Source organism: Mustelus asterias, chromosome 30, assembly GCF_964213995.1.
Source record: "Mustelus asterias chromosome 30, sMusAst1.hap1.1, whole genome shotgun sequence".
Taxonomy (NCBI): Eukaryota; Metazoa; Chordata; class Chondrichthyes; order Carcharhiniformes; family Triakidae; genus Mustelus; species Mustelus asterias.
Window position 1 is genome coordinate 17,985,402 of NC_135830.1, and position 17,108 is coordinate 18,002,509.

General features: G+C 47.5%; 2 protein-coding genes across 3 annotated transcripts in view; both read left to right on the forward strand.

Annotated features, from left to right (window-relative positions):
- The window catches only part of LOC144480811 (uncharacterized), a 992,083-nt gene that overhangs the window by 884,904 nt on the left and 90,071 nt on the right, over positions 1-17,108 (forward strand). The window lies entirely within an intron of this gene.
- On the forward strand, positions 554-15,376 carry LOC144480767 (uncharacterized). 2 transcript variants are annotated; one of them, XM_078200344.1, is made up of 2 exons: positions 554-620; positions 4,631-6,342. In XM_078200344.1, the coding sequence occupies exon 2, from the start codon at positions 4,814-4,816 to the stop codon at positions 6,017-6,019; it is 1,206 nt and encodes a 401-aa protein (XP_078056470.1). In that variant the 5' UTR covers positions 554-620; positions 4,631-4,813; the 3' UTR covers positions 6,020-6,342. The 2 variants fall into 2 exon arrangements, with proteins under 2 accessions (XP_078056470.1, XP_078056469.1); XM_078200343.1 differs by lacking the exon at positions 554-620 and adding an exon at positions 14,947-15,376 and having other exon boundaries at positions 4,695-5,772.

Below are 17,108 nucleotides of genomic sequence, written 5' to 3' on the forward strand. Positions count from 1 at the left end.
CCTCCCCGCCCACCTCCCAGGGTTTCCTTCCTTCCCAGAGATCAGAGTCCTCATTGATTTGAGGACAAAGTGTAACCTCTTATTTATTGTCCCCCTCCCCCATCCTCTGATGTGAACCATCCTCCAGTGGCTGAGCCAGGATGGGGCCGTTAACCTGGGCCTGTTCCCGGGAGGGAGGGAGGGAGAAGCCCCGCAGCTGCAAACCAGGGAGCTGACAATGATTCTGAAGGGTTTGCGGATCCACAAAGTGTTTCCAAATCCTCCCAGCCACCGCCTAACGCTGACTCCGCTTCTCCGGGACAAACAAGCGCCAAGGACAGCAATGACACTGCGCATGCTCCATATCACAATGCCCGGGGATTGATTGACGGCAGCTCCGGGCCAATAGAAAGAGGGGGCGGGGCTGGTCCCCCAACCAATCGGAGTGAATGAGGGGCGGGACTGGAGGACCGAGCGGGAGCGGCTGGTCCTCCAGCCAATCGCACTGAATGAGGGCCCGGACCAATAGGAAGAGTTCCCTATTCTTTGCATGGGAAAGATGCACATGCGCAGTAAGCAACGGCGTTCGCAGTGTAGGTGACAGCAACTGGAGAGAAGTTCCTGTGTCTCATCAGCAGCCGGTAAGGATGCAGAAACATAGAGGGAGCAATGGAAGCGGCGGATGGACGTAGAAGGTTTCTAAATATCTGGTGAAGGCCTCAAACCTCGAATATGAGCCCGTAGGTCCCGTGTTTGCAGCTTCAGGTCTTTGTCCCGAGACGAAGCTCAGGTTAACGGCCGCCATCTTGATTCAGCGGGGAGCAGAGCGCACGCGTTGGTGTCTTGGTGACGCAACTGTGAGTGGGCGGGTCTTTGTGTTTCTGCTCCCACCGGGTCCTAATGCACCCATCGGGTCCTAATGCATACCAACAATGAACAACAGATTTTCAAACAGCTTCACCCACTCCCAGGCTGCACCTGACGTTTGCAGCCGAGAGAAGTTTATGGGTCATGTACATATTCAGTGTGAGAGGTTGCATCCCTGTGTACTTAGATGAAGCGGTTACACGGCTTTTGTACTCGTTGGAGTTTAGAAGGTTGAGGAAGAATTTATTGAAACTTACAGGATACGGCGAGGCCTGGACAGAGTGGATGTGGCGAGGATGCTTCCACGAGTAGGAAAACCTGGAACCAGAGGGCACAACCTCAGACTAAAGGGATGATCCTTTAAAACAGAGATGAGGAGGAATTTCTTCAGCCAGAGAGTGGTCAATCTGTGGAACTCTGCTGCAGAAGGATGTGGAGGCCAGGTCATTGAGTGTCTTTAAGATAGAGATAGATAGGTTGTTGATTAATAAGCAGATCAGGGGTTATGGGGAAAAGGCAGGAGAATGGGGATGAGAAAAATATCAGCCATGATTGAATGGTGGAGCAGACTCAGTGGGCCGAGTGGCCCAATTCTGCTCCGATGTCTTATAGCCTTTTCGTTACACTTCAGCCCCAGGCTCCTCATGTTTACATAGAAGCGGAAGTAGACCATTCAGCTCTTTGAGCATTCCCTGCCATTCATTACAGTCATGGCTGATCCTCAAATTCAATACCCTAATCCCACCCCCCACCCCATAATATCCCTTTAGCCCCAAGAGATATATCTAATTGAAATCAGGCTCTACTTCCACTTTTGAGGAACGGAGATCCAAAGAGTCACAACCCACTGAGAGAAAAACATCTCATCTCTGTCTCTATGGGCAGCACTGTTTTTTAAATAGTGACCGCAAGATTCTCCCATAAGAGTAAACAACAGTTCTAACAAGTTTTTAGAAGGTATTTTGAGAGACAGGATCTACAGGCATTTAGAGACACAAGGACTGATTAGAGACAGTCATGTGAGTGGCATTTAGAGACAGCATGGCTTTGGAGTGGAAAATCATATCTCACAAATTTGATTGAGTTTTTTGAAGGAGTAACCAAGAAGGTAGATGAGGGCAGTGCAGTTGATGTTCTCTACATGACCTTTAACAAGGCCTTTGACAAGATACCACATGGTAAGTTGTTGCATAAGGTTAAATCTCTCGGGATCCAGGGTGAGGTGGCCAAATAGGTACAAAATTGGCCTGATGACAGAAAAAGTCTCACAACACCAGGTTAAAGTCCAACAGGTTTATTTGGTAGCACAAGCCACAAGCTTTCAGAACACTGCCCCTTCATGAAAGAAGACAGAGGATGGTTGTAGAGGATTGTTTTTCAAACTGGAGGCCTGTGACCAGCAGTGTGCCTCAGGGATTGGTGTTGCGTCCACTGTTATTTATCATTTATATTAATGATGTGGATGAGAATTTAGGAGGCATGGTTAGCAAGTTTGCAGACGCCAGGATTGTGGCATAGTGGACAGTGAAGAAGATTATCTCTGATTGCAACGGAATCTTGATCAATTGGGCCAGTGGGCTGACGAATGCCAGATGGAGTTTAATTTAGATAAATGCGAAGTGATGCATTTTGGTAGATTGAACCAGGGCAGGACTTACTCAGTTAATAGTAGGGCATTGGGGAGAGTACTAGAACAAAGAGATCTGGGGGAACAGATTCATAGCTCCTTGAAAGTGGAGTCACAGGTGGACAGAGTGGTGTAGAAGGCATTCGGCATGCTTGGTTTCATTGGTCAGAACATTGAATACAGGAGTTGGTACGTCTTGTTGAAGTTGTACAAAACATTGGTAAGGCCACACTTGGAATACTGTGTGCAGTTCTGGTCACCCTATTATAGAAAGGATGGTATTAAACGAGAAAGAGTGCAGAAAAGATTTACTAGGATGCTACCGGGACTTGATGGTTATAAGGCGAGACTGGATAGACTGGGACTTTTTTTTCTGGAGCGCAGGAGGCTGAGGGGTGATCTTATAGCGGTCTATAAAATAATGAGGGACATAGATCAGCTAGATAGTCAATATCTTTTACCAAAGGTAGGGGAGTCTAAAACTAGAGGTCATAGGTTTAAGGGGAGAGATAAAAAGAGTCGAGAGGGGCAATATTTTCATACAGAGGGTGGTGAGTGTCTTGAGCAAACTGCCAGAGGCAGTAGTAGAGGTGGGTACAATTTTGTCTTTTGAAAAGCGTTTAGACAGTTACACGGGTATGATGGGTATAGAGGGATATGGGCCAAATGCGGGCAATTGGGACTAGCTTCGGGGTTAAAAAAAGGGGCGGCATGGACAAGTTGGGCTGAAGGGCCTGTTTCCATGCTGTAAACCTCTATAACTCCTCTCCACATCCAAGACCTTTCAGGATGTGAAAGGTTTAAATTAAGTTGCCTCTTACTCTTTTAAACTCGAGCAGAAGCTAAACTCGAGCAGAGACTGTCTCACTGCTCCTCATCAGACAATCCACCTATTCCAGGTGTTAGTCGACTAAACCTTCTATGAACTTCTTCTAATGCACTTATATTTTTCCTTAAATAAGGAAATCGATAATGTACACATTGCTCCAGATACAGACTCACCGTGTGCAACTGAAACATAACTTCCCTGCTTTTACTCCATTCCCCTCATAACAAATAATAGCTTTCTGAATTACTTGTCCCTGGATTTTCTATCGTGATGGATTTTGAACACTTTTTTGTTACAGGGGGTTAGAAAGGGAGGATTTACACACAACAAGCTCAAACCATATGGGCTTTCTGAATGGGATAAGTAGGTAGATGTGAATGGAATGTTTCCACTTGTTGGTTCTTCCATTACTGGGAACCATGAACAGACAACAAATAAATCAAACAGGAAAATAGGAGATGTTTCTTTCTTCAGACAGTTGTTAGAATTTGGAACTCACTGCGACTGGAAGTGGTTGACACAAATACTTTAGATGCTTTCAAAAGGAAAATATATGAGCCTATGAGAGAAAAGGGATTGGAAAAATCAAGTGAAAAGCTGAGAGGTGGTGATCAGAATGAGAGGAGACTCATGTGGAGTATAAACTCCAGTACAGACTCGATAAACTGAATGGCCTGTTTGTGTATTGTCACAGACAGAACAAACAATTCTCCTTCCCTGTTCAAAGATAATAACAATCAGCTCCTAATGATCCGAGTGACTGTCAGATCTCAACGTGATGTTTGGTTTGTGTTTTCTTGCTGTAAATCCTCCTTTCCAATATCCTGTAAAGGGAGTTCACAAAAGTCACCACTGTCAGTCCAGGATAGATATATTCATAGAATTCCACAGCTCGGAAGGAGGCTATTTGGCCCATCAAGTCAACTCTCTGACAGAGCATCCCACCAAGGCCCCAACAACATAACCCAACTTATTTACCCCACTAATCTCCCTAACCTACACATGCTGGGGGAAAAATGGATAATTTAGCATGAAATCCACCTAACCTGAATATCTTTGGACTGTGGGAGAAAACTGGAGCACCCGGAGGAAACCCACGCAGACAAGTAGAGAATGTGCAAACTCCACACAGCAGCGCTCCGAAAGCTAGTGGCTTTTGCTACCAAATAAACCTGTTGGACTGTTGTTAGACTCCTTACTGTGTAAACTCCACACAGACAGGTAACCAAGGCCGGAATCGAACCCAGGTCCCTGGCGCTGTGAGGCAGGAGGACTAACCACTGTGCCACCGTGCCAGCGACGTAATTCTTTGTAAACTTATTTTGCAGGAAATAGAAGAGGAGGATTTGCAGTCTGGCCAATCAAATCTCACGTCAGACAGAGTCAATCAATTCATTGGGATTTGAAGATTTGTACATCTGAAGGGATTTAATTGACCATCTCAGTTGGAAACTGGTGAGAATCTGTTTCCTTGCTCCTCCTGTGGGGAGGGATTGATACAGCTGGAAAACATGCTGACACGACAGCGAGCTCGCAACAGTGAGAGTTCATTCACCTGCTCCGTGTGTGGGAAGAAATTCATGTGTTCGTCCAACCTGCTGGCTCACCAACTCGATCACATTATTCAGAAGCCTCTTCAAAGCTCTGACTCTGGGCAAAGCATTGAAACCTCTGAGGAACAGGCCCAACACCAGCTCCTTCACACTGACGAGAGACCGTTCAGCTGCTCCCACTGCGGGAAGAGGTTCAGCCAGTCCTCCCGCCTTGCAGAGCACCAGCTCCTTCACACACACGAGAGACCGTTCAGCTGCTCTCACTGTGGAGAGTCGTTCAGCGACTCAGTGCATCTCACTGAGCACCAACAAGTTCACACCAAGGACAGGCCATTCAGCTGCTCCCAGTGTGGGAAGAGATTCACTCAGTCCTCCCACTACACTGTTCACCAACAGATTCATTTTCAGAAGAGACATTTTAAATGCTTTAAATGTGAGAAGACCTTCAAAAGAAGGATTAGTCTGCTGAGACACCAGGGCACTCACACTGGGGAGAGGCCATACGTTTGCCCTGTGTGTGGGAAAACATTTACTTGTTTGCAGCATCTGCTGAGTCACCGGCCTATTCACACCGGGGAGAAGGCATTCATCTGCTCCGTGTGTGGGAAGGCTTTCACGGAGTCATCCAGCCTCCGGAGACACCGCCGCATTCACACAGGGGAGAAGCCGTTCTCCTGCTCCATTTGCGGCAAAAGATTTGCTCAGTTTTCCTACTGCAATCAACACCAACACATTCACTCTGACAAGAGACCTTTTCAATGCTCAGAATGCAATAAGACCTTTAAAAGAAGTGATGATCTGCTGAAACACAATCGCATTCACACTGGGGAGAGGCCGTTCCTGTGCTCTGTGTGTGGAAAGGGATTCGCTCAGTCATCTGGCCTGCTGAGACACCAACGCATTCACACCGGGGAGAAGCCGTTCACCTGCTCTGTGTGTGGGAAGGGATTCACTGATTCATCCTATATGCTGAAACACCAGCGAGCTCACACTGCGACAGAACCGTTCACCTGCTCCCTGTGTGGGAAGGGATTCACTGATCCATCCCGCCTGCAGAGGCACCAGCGAGTTCACACTGGGGCAAAACCGTTCAACTGCTCCATGTGTGGGAAGGGATTTAATCAGTATTACAGCCTGCTGAAACATAGACGACTTCATGTGTGACCGGCAAAGTTGGATTCTGTTGTTTCTGCACCCTGAGATAAACAATAACAATTGGATGAATAGGGGAGGCAGCGGCACAGTGGAATTATCACTGGACTCAGGGTAAGGCTCTGGGGACCCAGGTTCGAATCCCACCACAGTCGATGGTGAAATTTGTATTCAATTAAAATCTTGGATTAAAAGTCTAATGACAAACCTTAACCATTGTCAATTGTCGTAAAAACCCATTTGGTTCAGTAACGTCCTTTAGAGAAGGAAACCTGCCGTCCTTACCTGGTCAGGCCTACATGTGACTCCAGACCAGCAATGTGGTTGACTCTCAAATGCCCTCTGAAATGGAGGGCAGTTAGGGATGGGAAAGAAATGCTGGCCCAGCAAGTGATGCCTACATTCCGTAAAAATGAACTTTAAAAAGTTCCTCAGTATCTCAGTAACCTCCTCCAGCCCCACAACACTCTGTGTAAACACAAGTTGTTGATGATTATGCCCTGAGATAGATAACGTGAACCCGATTCCCCTCATCCACCAACTTGGCAACTTCTTCACAAAAAGTAAAGCACATGGGATTGGGGCTGTTGTACTGAGATGGGTAGAAAACTGATTGGCAGACAGGAGACAAAGAGTAGGATTAAACGGGTCTTTTTCCAACTGGCAGGCAGTGACTATTTGGGTAACGCAGGATCAGTGCTGGGGCCTCAGTTACTCACCTGCCATAGGTCTTGTTTTTTTTTCCCCTGTTTATTATGCATCATTTTTAAATTGTTGCTTCCTAATAATCTAATTTAAAACCATGGATAAACTCAAACCACTTTTGGAAAATCTGTGACTCTTTAATCAAGAATCTTACTGACCACTGCATACCATTCTGGTCACCGTATTATTAACAAAGATATCCAGGCACTGGAAAGGGTGCAGAGAAGATTTTAATGATGAGATTTTAATGTAGAAAGCAGCTCACCACCACCTTCTCAAGGGCAATCAGGGATTAGCCATAAATACTGGCCAAGCCAGCAATGCCCACATCCCATAAATGATTTTCAAAACGTGTGTGGTTTTTTTATCAGGAAAGGATTGACAGGCTAGTTCTTCTTTCTTGAGAAATGAAGGCTGAGGGGTAACCTGAGCAGAGGTCCTCAAAATTATAAAGGGTTTAGATACAGAAATAGTGTTTCCTCTTGAGGGGAAGAGCAAAAAGTAAAGTTTTTATTTATTCGTCACAAGTAGGCTTAGATTAACACTGCAATGAAGTTACTGGGAAACTGGAGACAATCAATGTAAAACAGTCACTAAGAAACCCAATAGGAAATCCAGGATAAATTTCTCTACACAAAGAGTGGCGAGAATATGGAAATCACAACTACAGGGAGTGAAATGAACAGTACAGATGTCTTTCAGGGGAATCTCAACAAGTACTTATGTATGATTTTATAGTTCATTCAGGATTTATTTCAAAAAGACTAAAAACAATAAAGTGACAGGAGATAATTTGCAGGGTGTGAGACTCTGTGTGTGAGGGTGTCTGTGAGTGAGTGTGTTGCTTTTCATTGGTGTCACAGAAACCTTCCTCTTTCTGAGCAGACAATCTGGCCCCTGAATGATGTGAATTGTACAACTCAGAGATTCTCCATTCAGAATGACCATGTGCTGTGTAAAACCTGACATCTCCACAACCAGACGCCACTTCTCCTGGAACAACGTGAAGTGACTACAATTTTCGAGATTGATTTCTTTGCTCTCACATATTTTCTCAGTTCATAAATTCCATCACGACCTTTAAACACACCGATGGTCTCCACTTTAAATACTTCCCTCAGTCTTACCAACATATAGCAATTGGATTGCTGCTATTACAGGAATCCATTCTGAAATTCTGTAAATCTGATTCCCACCAAACACCAACCCATATCCCCATCTGAGTTCCAGATTTTAATGAGATTTCTCAAAACACAGGCAGCCTGGCAGCACAGTGGTTAGCATTGCTGCCTCACAGCGCCAGGAACCTAGGTTCAATTCGTGCCTCAGCTGACTGTGTGGAGTCTGCACATTTTCCCTGTGCCTCTTTTAGGGCAAACCAAATAAACAAACTCAAATTAACTCAGGGACAAAGTAAAAGGGGCAGCTCCCCAAAAGGAGGGGGAACAGCCCGAACAGAAACAAAGTGCAAAGGAAACTTAAAACATCAAATCAAAATGTGATTATCGGGGTCTATAATGCACCCCAGCTCCTGCGGTGCCCAATGGCCGCGGAAGGCGTCAACCGCGCCCGTGGACACCGCATGCTCCCTCTCCAGGGACATCTCGCCACGAACGTACCCGCAGTAGAGGGGCAGACAGTCAGGATGGACGGCCCCCTCGATCGCCTGCTGCCTGGACCTGTTAATGGCGCCTTTCACCAGGCCCAGGAGCAGGTTCACGAAGAGGTCGCCATCCCGACCCTCCCCTCTCCGCACCGGGTGTCCGTAGATCAGGAGCATGGGACTGAAGTGCAAACAAAACATAAATAAAAGATTCTTCAGGAAAACAAAAAGGGAGTGCAGCCTAAGACACAAAACGTAGACGTGGTCCACGGACTCCACAAGGCCACAGAAAGGGCAAACTTGAGAGCCCGTGAAACCTACGGTTGTGTGGAACTGCTGCATGCATCACCCTCCATCCCAGGTCCCCAAGATAATTGAGGGAGATCCCTCCGTAGAGGTACCTCCACTGGGGATCTTGGCCGCCCGGCGGCAAGGCCCGCCAAGGTGTATCCGGGCGACAGGCGAGGAGGCAGTAGTGGAAGGTGTGCAGCAGCAGCCCGCACAGGAAACGCCTCCGCGCAGTGGAAAAAGGCACGGAGGACATTTCCGTGATGCGGCACATCCTGTTCCGGGAGGAGGGGCATAGGCTTTGGGCCAATGTGGAATTCTGTCTGAACAGGGGAATGCTCAGGCGGGATCCCACCGCACGCCTGCGCCGCCTCGAGACCATGTGCACATTCGGGGCCGAGCACAACCGTCCTAAGATCTTGGATGGCTTTGGCCGTGTGCCAAACGGGCACCCCCGCACACTCAGCCAGCATGTGGGGGTTCATCCAGCCTGCTCCTCTGCCATCCAGCACATCCCCGATCCTGGTCCCTCCGGCGTCCACAGCCCTCCTCTCTGCCAGCCACCTGAAGTTATACAGCTGGAGGAGCGGATTCCTGAGCAGCGGCTCTCGCACGACAGCCGCTACTCCTGACGGGGGAGAGCTGCGTCGCGAGGCAAGCGTGTTCCAGACAGTGAGGAGGTCCTAGTAAAAGACAGGCAACTCCTGCAGGGCGGTCGAAACGTCCCAGATTTATATGCAGGAGCTGCACGTCATAATTCAGGCCGTGCAACTGATGGAAGAAATACGTCGCCATGGCACACCATCGTGAAGAAGACTCAACGTAAAGGTACCTCTGCAGGGTCTGAAGGCGGAAGGTCGCCACCTGTGTGACTGCCCTCCGCAAGCGGGAGATGCAGAACCACGGCAGAGATCCAGTGCAGTCGGTTGTCCCAGAAGAACCGCAGGAGGGTTTTCTGGAGATTGGTGACAAAGCCAGGGGGAGGGGTCAAAGGGACCAGCCGGTATCACAGCATGGAGGCGAGCAACTGGTTTATGACGAGAACTCGCGCCCCGTAGGACAGCACTCGGAGCAGTCCTGTCCAGCGATTCAGGTGGGCGGAGACCTTGGCCTCCACCTCCTGCCAGTTCGCCGGCCAGGATTCTTTGGCGGGGCAGAGATGGGCCCCCAAGCAGAGGCGGTTGGTCCTGCTACAGGTGAAAGGCCTGAGCTCCTCCGGAAGGGGGTCCATCTCCCACGGACCGACCTACATTCTCCCTGTATCTGTGTGGGTTACCTCCAGGTACTCTTGTTTCCTCCCACACTCCAAAAATGTGCAGATTAGATTGATTGGCCATGCTAAATTGGCCCTTAGTGTCGGGGATTAGCAGGATATCTACATGGGTGGACTGGGTGGGATCACTGTTGGTATAAACTCAATGGCCTCCTGCACTGTAGGGATTCTAAACCGTCTGTACTATCATTACATTAGATCCAATACTGTATTCACTAACACACTGCAGCTTGACTCTTATTATTGGAACAAACACTGTGTTTGTCACACTCAGAGTCAGTCAATCCAAAGTAAATCAAGCCAATCCATGACGAAGGGTCATCCAGACTTGAAGAGTTGTCTGGAATCCCTCTCCACAGTTGCTGTCAGACCTGCTGAGGTTTTGCAGCATTTTCTGATTTGAAGTCAGTGCTTTGCTGTGTTGTCTCTGTGCTCCATCTCCACTCTGATTGTATTGGAGCCTGTGTGTGTCATTGTTACACTCAGAGTAAGTCAGTGCTTTGCTGTGTTGTCTCTGTGCTCCATCTCCACTCTGATTGTATTGGAGTCTGTGTGTGTCATTGTTACACTCAGAGTCAGTGCTTTGCTGTGTTGTCTCTGTGCTCCATCTCCACTCTGATTGTATTGGAGCCTGTGTGTGTCATTGTTACACTCAGAGTAAGTCAGTGCTTTGCTGTGTTGTCTCTGTGCTCCATCCCCACTCTGATTGTATTGGAGTCTGTGTGTGTCATTGTTACACTCAGAGTAAGTCAGTGCTTTGCTGTGTTGTCTCTGTGCTCCATCCCCACTCTGATTGTATTGGAGCCTGTGTGTGTCATTGTTACACTGAGACTCTGTCACTGTGATTATTGGACAAACAGCAAGTCACCGTCACAATGCCCGGCTGATTGACGGCAGCGCGGACCAATGGGAAGAGGGGGCAGTGCTGGAGGACCGATCTGGAGCGGTCGGTCCTCCAACCAATAGGAGCGAACGAGGGGCGGGGCCAACTTTAACTCGAGCATGCGCAGTGTGAGTAATGGCGATGGAAAACGGCGTTTGTTTTGGGCTCGGAAATCTGTTAGAGGTGATTGGCGGTACGGAGAGAGCAATGGATCGCCCGGGTGGGTGGAAACGCTGCGTAAGCATGTTGTGTAAACCGCAAACCGCGGAAGAGAACTTCCCGGACCCAGTTTGTACCGAGCGGGGCTGCAGCTCCTCATGTTCGTCCGGGGTTAACGTTTGCCATCTTTATTGGGGGCAATATGCAGCAGTGCGCATGTGCAAGTTTGTAGAGGGCAATGTTGTCAATGAGTGGGAGGAGCTTGTTCCCCATTGTTCAGAATAGAGACAACTTGTCCATCAAACTGCATCAACCCTTTGAGTCCCAATGTCTTATTGATGAGACAGAGCGGTGACAGAGAAGGAAAAAGAAAGGGAAATAAAAACAGAAAATGCTGGAAAATCTCTGCAGATTTGATAGCATAGAACATAGAACATTACAGCGCAGTACAGGCCCTTCGGCCCTCAATGTTGCGCCGACCTGTGAAACCAATCCAAAGCCCATCTAACCTACACTATTCCAATACCATCTATATGTTTATCCCCAATGACCATTTAAATGCCCTTAATGTTGGTGAGTCCACTACTGCTGTAGGCAGGGCATTCCACGCCCTTACTACTCTCTGAGTGAAGAACCTACCTCTGACATCTGTCCTATATCTATCACCCCTCAATTTAAAGCTATGACCCCTCGTGCTAGATATCACCATCCGAGGAAAAAGGCTCTCACTGTCCACCCTATCTAATCCTCTGATCATCTTGTACGCTTCTATTAAGTCACCTCTTAACCTTCTTCTCTCTAACGAAAAATTACACTGTAGATGAGTAAGCCCCACCAACTTTCCCAGAAGACGAAGGAAATTTGGCATGTCCGCTACGACTCTCACCAACCTTTACGGCTCCCGGGTCAAGGTCAGGGTAGGAGGATAAACATTCTCTCCACCTCCGTATCTTTTTCTACCGCGCGGAGGCGTCTCCTGTGCGGGCTGCTGCTGCACACCTTCCACTACCGCCTCCTCGCCTGTCGCCCAGATACACCTTGGCGGGCCTTGTTTCCGTAGAGGTCCCTCTACGGAGGGATTGCCCCAATTACATCGGGGACCTGGGGTGAAGGGTGATGCATGCAGCAGTTCCGCACAACCGTAGGATTCACTGGTTCACGGGCTATGAAGCTTGCCCCTTCTGTGGCCTTGTGGAGTCCGTGGACCATGTCTATGTTTTGTGTCTTAGGTTGCACTCTCTTTTTGTTGGGGTCGGGATGGTGACCTCCTCGTGAACCTGCTCCTGGGATTGGCGAAACGCGCCATTTACATGTCCAGGCACCGGGCGATCGAGGGGGCCGTCCATCCTGACTGTTTTCCCCTCTACCGCAGCTACGTTCGCGGCCGGGTGTCCCTGGAGAGGGAGCATGCGGTGTCCACGGGCGCGATTGACGCCTTCCGTGCCCGTTGGGCACTGCAGGGGTTGGGGTGCGTTATCGACCCTAATAATCACATTTTAATTTGATGTTTTTAAGTTTCCTTTGTACTTTGATTTTTGTTTGGGCTGTTCCTCCTCCTTTTGGGGGGCTGCCCCTTTTACTTTGTCCTGATTTAACTTGAGTTTATTTGTTTTGACCTAAAAGAGGGCAACATCTGTGAGTAAAACACTTTCTTTTCTCCCCCTTTCCATTTCTTTTCTCATTCTGGGGGAAATTGGGGACTTGCAGCAACTGAAGGGAAAGGAAGTGAATCCAGGGAGGCTGCAGACTCTGGAAAGGTTGGCCCAGGTCTCTCTCTCTCTCTTGAAGACATTGATATAGAAACATAGAAGGTAGAAGCAGGAGGAGGCCATTTGGCCCTTCGAGCCTGCTCCGCCATTCATTACAACCATGGCTGATCATCCAGCTCAATAGCCTAATCCTGCTTTTTCCCCATTACCTGTGATCCCATTTGCCCCAAGTGCTATATCCAGCCGCCTCTTGAATACATTCAATGTTTTGGCATCAACTACTTCCTGTGGTAATAAATTCCACAGGGTGACCTCTCTTTGGGTGAAGAAATGTCTCCTCACCTCCGTCCTAAATAGTCTCCCCTGAATCCTCAGACTGTGACCCCCGGTTCTGGACTCCATCGGGAACATCCTCCCTGCATCTATCTTGTCTCGACCTGTTAGAATTTTATAAGTCTCTGTGAGATTCCCCCTCATTCATATGAACTCCAACAAAAACAATCCGAACCTAGTCAATCACTCCTCCTACATCAGTCCTGTGATTCCCTGAATCAGCCTGGTGAACATCCTTTGCTCCCTCAGCTTGACACATTTATTTGTCTGGCGAAAAGGATGGTCTTTTTCATCATGTTCATAATTAAAGGGCAGCTTTCCCCAGGAGATGGCTGACATTTAAGTGGTACAGTACATTAATATAGGACAGAGATATGTCTACCCAGATTAGATATATTATTTATGTTTCTGTAAAAAAATACATTCATTATTATTTCTTGCGTTGTAATATAAGGCTGTAGCGATGTTATACATTTCCAGTCATAAAATGATTACAGCACAGAAGGAATCCATTTGGTAACTCAAGTCCATGCTGACTCTCTGTATAACATTCCAGTCCCATTCCCACTCTATATCCCCGTTCTCCTGAAAGTTTATTTCCTTCAAGTGCCCATCCACTTTCATTTGTAAATAGAATCCATAGATATGGATGGAGATTTACAACTTTTTGGGAATGAAATATGAAAGAATGTTCCAGAGAAACTAGAAATGTCTGCTCTGAATTTCTATCCTATACTGACTGTGATGACTTTTGCAAACTCATTTCACAGGATATTGAACGAGGAATCGCAGGCAAAAATCTCAACCGTCACATCTAGACAGAGTCATATTCGTTGGGATCTGAATATCTTGTAATATGGAACTGTAGCTACGTTATATATTTCCAGACATCCCTTCCCTCAGAGGGTTGTGAGGTTTTGGATTTCTCTTCCACAGGGACCAGTGGAGGCTGAGGATCATTGAATATATTCCAGTTAGACAGATCTTTGACTGACAAGGGTGTCAAGAGTTATGGGGAACAGACAAGAAGATGGAGCAAAAGCTAAGATGTGAGGGGATTTCTTCACTCAAGGATGTGGTGAAGATTTGGAATTCTCAACCCCTGAGGACAGTGAAACCTCAGTCATCAACTATTTTCAAGAGAGCGATTGATTGGTTTCTAGATATTGAAGATATCAAGGGATATGGGTTTAGTGTGGGGAGAATGATGCTGAGGTAGATGAACGAATTATCTCATTGAATAGTTTAAAAGGCTCGATGGGCCAAATGGCCGACTGCAGCTCCTATTTGTTATGGTCTCTGTGTCCAGGACAGGAAGCAGTGAGCATGGATCTGTCAATCAGCCTCAATCAGCACCTTCAGGAGAATTGGGAGGGTGAATATTAGATACAGCAGAGTGAGAATGGAGGGAGAGTGTGTGGGATGGAGATTTACAGCTTTTTGGGACTGAAATAGGAAAGAATGTTCCATAGAAACTAGAATTGTCTGTTCTGAATTTCTATCCTGTACTGACACTGATGACTTTTATAAACTTGTTTTACAGGATATTGAAAGAGGAATCACAGGCCGAAATCTCAAACGTCACGTCTAGACGTGACAGAGTCATATTCCATGGGAGCTGAATATCATCGGACTTTGAATCTCGAAGGAGAAATGATTGTCCGGTCTGTTGAATTGAAAAGATTTCAAACATCAGTGTGACTGGAAAAGCACCAACACACTGCCACACTCAAGTGAGTGTGTTCCAGCGCACTGACTAAAGAGCTTTAACCAGTCACACAGCCTGAATAAATATCACACCATTCACAGCAGGGAGAGTCTGTACACGTGTTCTGTGTGTGGACGAGGCTTCAACTGATTGTCCACCCAAGGGAGAGGCAAGGACACCTGCACCATGGAGAAACCATGGAAATGTGGGGACTGTGGGAAGAGATACAGAGCCCCCACTCTGCTGGAAGCTCATCGGCGCAGCCACACTGGGGAGAGGCCATTCACCTGCTCTCAGTGTGGGGAGGGATTCACTCAGTCATCCAACATGAAGAGACACCAGCGAGTTCACACTGGGGAGAGACCATTCACCTGCTCTCAGTGTGGGAAGGGATTCGCTTGTTCATCCACCCTGCGGAAACACCAACGAGTTCACACTGGGGAGAGGCCCTTTACCTGCTCTCGATGTGGGGAGGGATTCACTCAGTCATCCCACCTGCAGAGACACCAGCGATTTCATACTGGGGAGAGGCCATTCACCTGCTCTCAGTGTGGGAAGGGATTCTGTGATTCATCCAGCCTGCTGACACACCAGCGAATTCACATTGGGGAGAGGCCGTTCACGTGCTCTGTGTGTGAGAAGAGATTCAGTCTTTTATCCCAGCTGCTGAGACACCAACGGGTTCACGAGTGATTCCAGGGGTTGGATTCTGCTGTTATTGTTTCTGCTCTCAGTTACATCCAGGACTGCATTTTGTTCATTCTCACAGTTGGTCAATGGGGAGGGTCAGAGGGTTTCTTTCTGCTGGACTGGCCGGTCTCACAACATTGCCTCCAGTGGGCTGATGCTCTTTGAGTCTTGTTGCGAATACATGGTTTCAAATTTCACACGGATCACAGAGTGACAGGGTGTTAGGAAGTTAAGAGTCACTATTTCTGTTTGAAACCCCCCAAATGCCCATCCAATTCCCTTTGTAATTGTTTATTGACTCCACTTCCTCCACCCTCGTAGGCAGCGAGTTCCAGGTCATTACCATTCGCTGCATCAAAATATTCTTCCTCACTTCCCCCCCTGCATCTCTGACCCAAAACCATAAATCTGTGTCCCCCTCGTCCTTGTCCCATCAGCTAATGGGAACAGCTTTTCTTTGTCCACCTTATGTAAACCAGTCAGAATCTTGTCCACCTCTATCAAATCTCCCTTCAACATGCTTTGCTCCAAGGGGAACAACCCCAGCCTGACATCGACAATGAAGGACAAACTAACATAATATGTTAATACCTGAAATCAAATGGGAATGTTTAATTTCTGTTTTAAGTTATTGTGAATATATTGTCCTGGACAATAAAGGAATTGGAATAACTCAACTTGGGTGTGGTAGAATGGAATATATCAATCTGGAACCCACCAACAGTTAGTGAAAGTCTGGAATGTGTAGCTGGAAATCCCTCCCTAACAGCACTGTGGGTGTACCTACACCTCAGGCATTGTAACAGTTCAGGAAGGCAGTGTTGGGGTTGACCACGGCCGAGGCAGCTACATACAGCCACATATTCTGTTATAATTGAAGGACTGTAGATTGAATGTAAGGCATTATGGGACTGGATTATCTTGACCACATTCCTGTGACTGCTCAGTTTCTGCAATCACGGACCATTAAAGCTGCTTAGCAGGGCCCCAACAGAGGACCTGGTGAGAATATTTACTCAGAATGAGTTAGAATTAACTGGGGTGGCACGGTGGCACAGTGGTTACCAGTGCTGCATCACAGCGCCAGGGGCCCGGGTTCGATTTCCAGCTTAGATCACTGTGTGGAGTTTGCACGTTCTCCCCATGTCTGTGTAGGTTTCCTCCGGGTGCTCCGGTTTCCTCCCACAGTCCAAAGAAGTGCAGGTTAAGTGCATTGGGCATGCTAAGTTGCCTCTTAGTGTCAGGGGGACTAGCTGGGGTAAATGCATGGGGTTATGGAGATAGGGTCGGTGGGATTGTGGTTGGTGCAGACTTGATGGGCCGAATGGCCTACTTCTGCACTATAGAGATTCAATAAGATTATTGCAGGACCGGCTGGTGTTCAGTGGCTGAGAAACCTGGAATCTGTGAAAAAGGGGTCTGACGAATCAACAAACGGGGGGAGGTTAAGACGTTAAGAAGCGTTTTCAGGTGTGTTTAAATTATTTTATCATAAATGTGTGATAAGAACTGTGAGGGACTTGTGACCTGATAGTCGGTGAAGTGACGGTATACTCCAAGTAGCACTGGACTGAAAAGCAGATCTCAGAGAGTAGATTCCAATGATTATAATCTTACCCAAGCATGGCCAGTGAAAAATCAGAGCTCAAGTGGGGACTGGACAGGTCTCTTACCTGCCATTTGGAAACTAAGAACAAGAAACTTATCGATTAAAATTATGAGAGAATAGAGGCAACCTTTCGAGTCTGGA

Bases quoted from the DNA above. Each gene is read 5' to 3' on its own strand.
- LOC144480767 (XM_078200343.1), top strand. From the start codon at position 4,814: ATGCTGACACGACAGCGAGCTCGCAACAGTGAGAGTTCATTCACCTGC. The intron at 5,773-14,946 runs GCCGTTCACCTG...CACTGGGGAGAG, and splicing joins CGCATTCACACCGGGGAGAA to GCCATTCACCTGCTCTCAGT.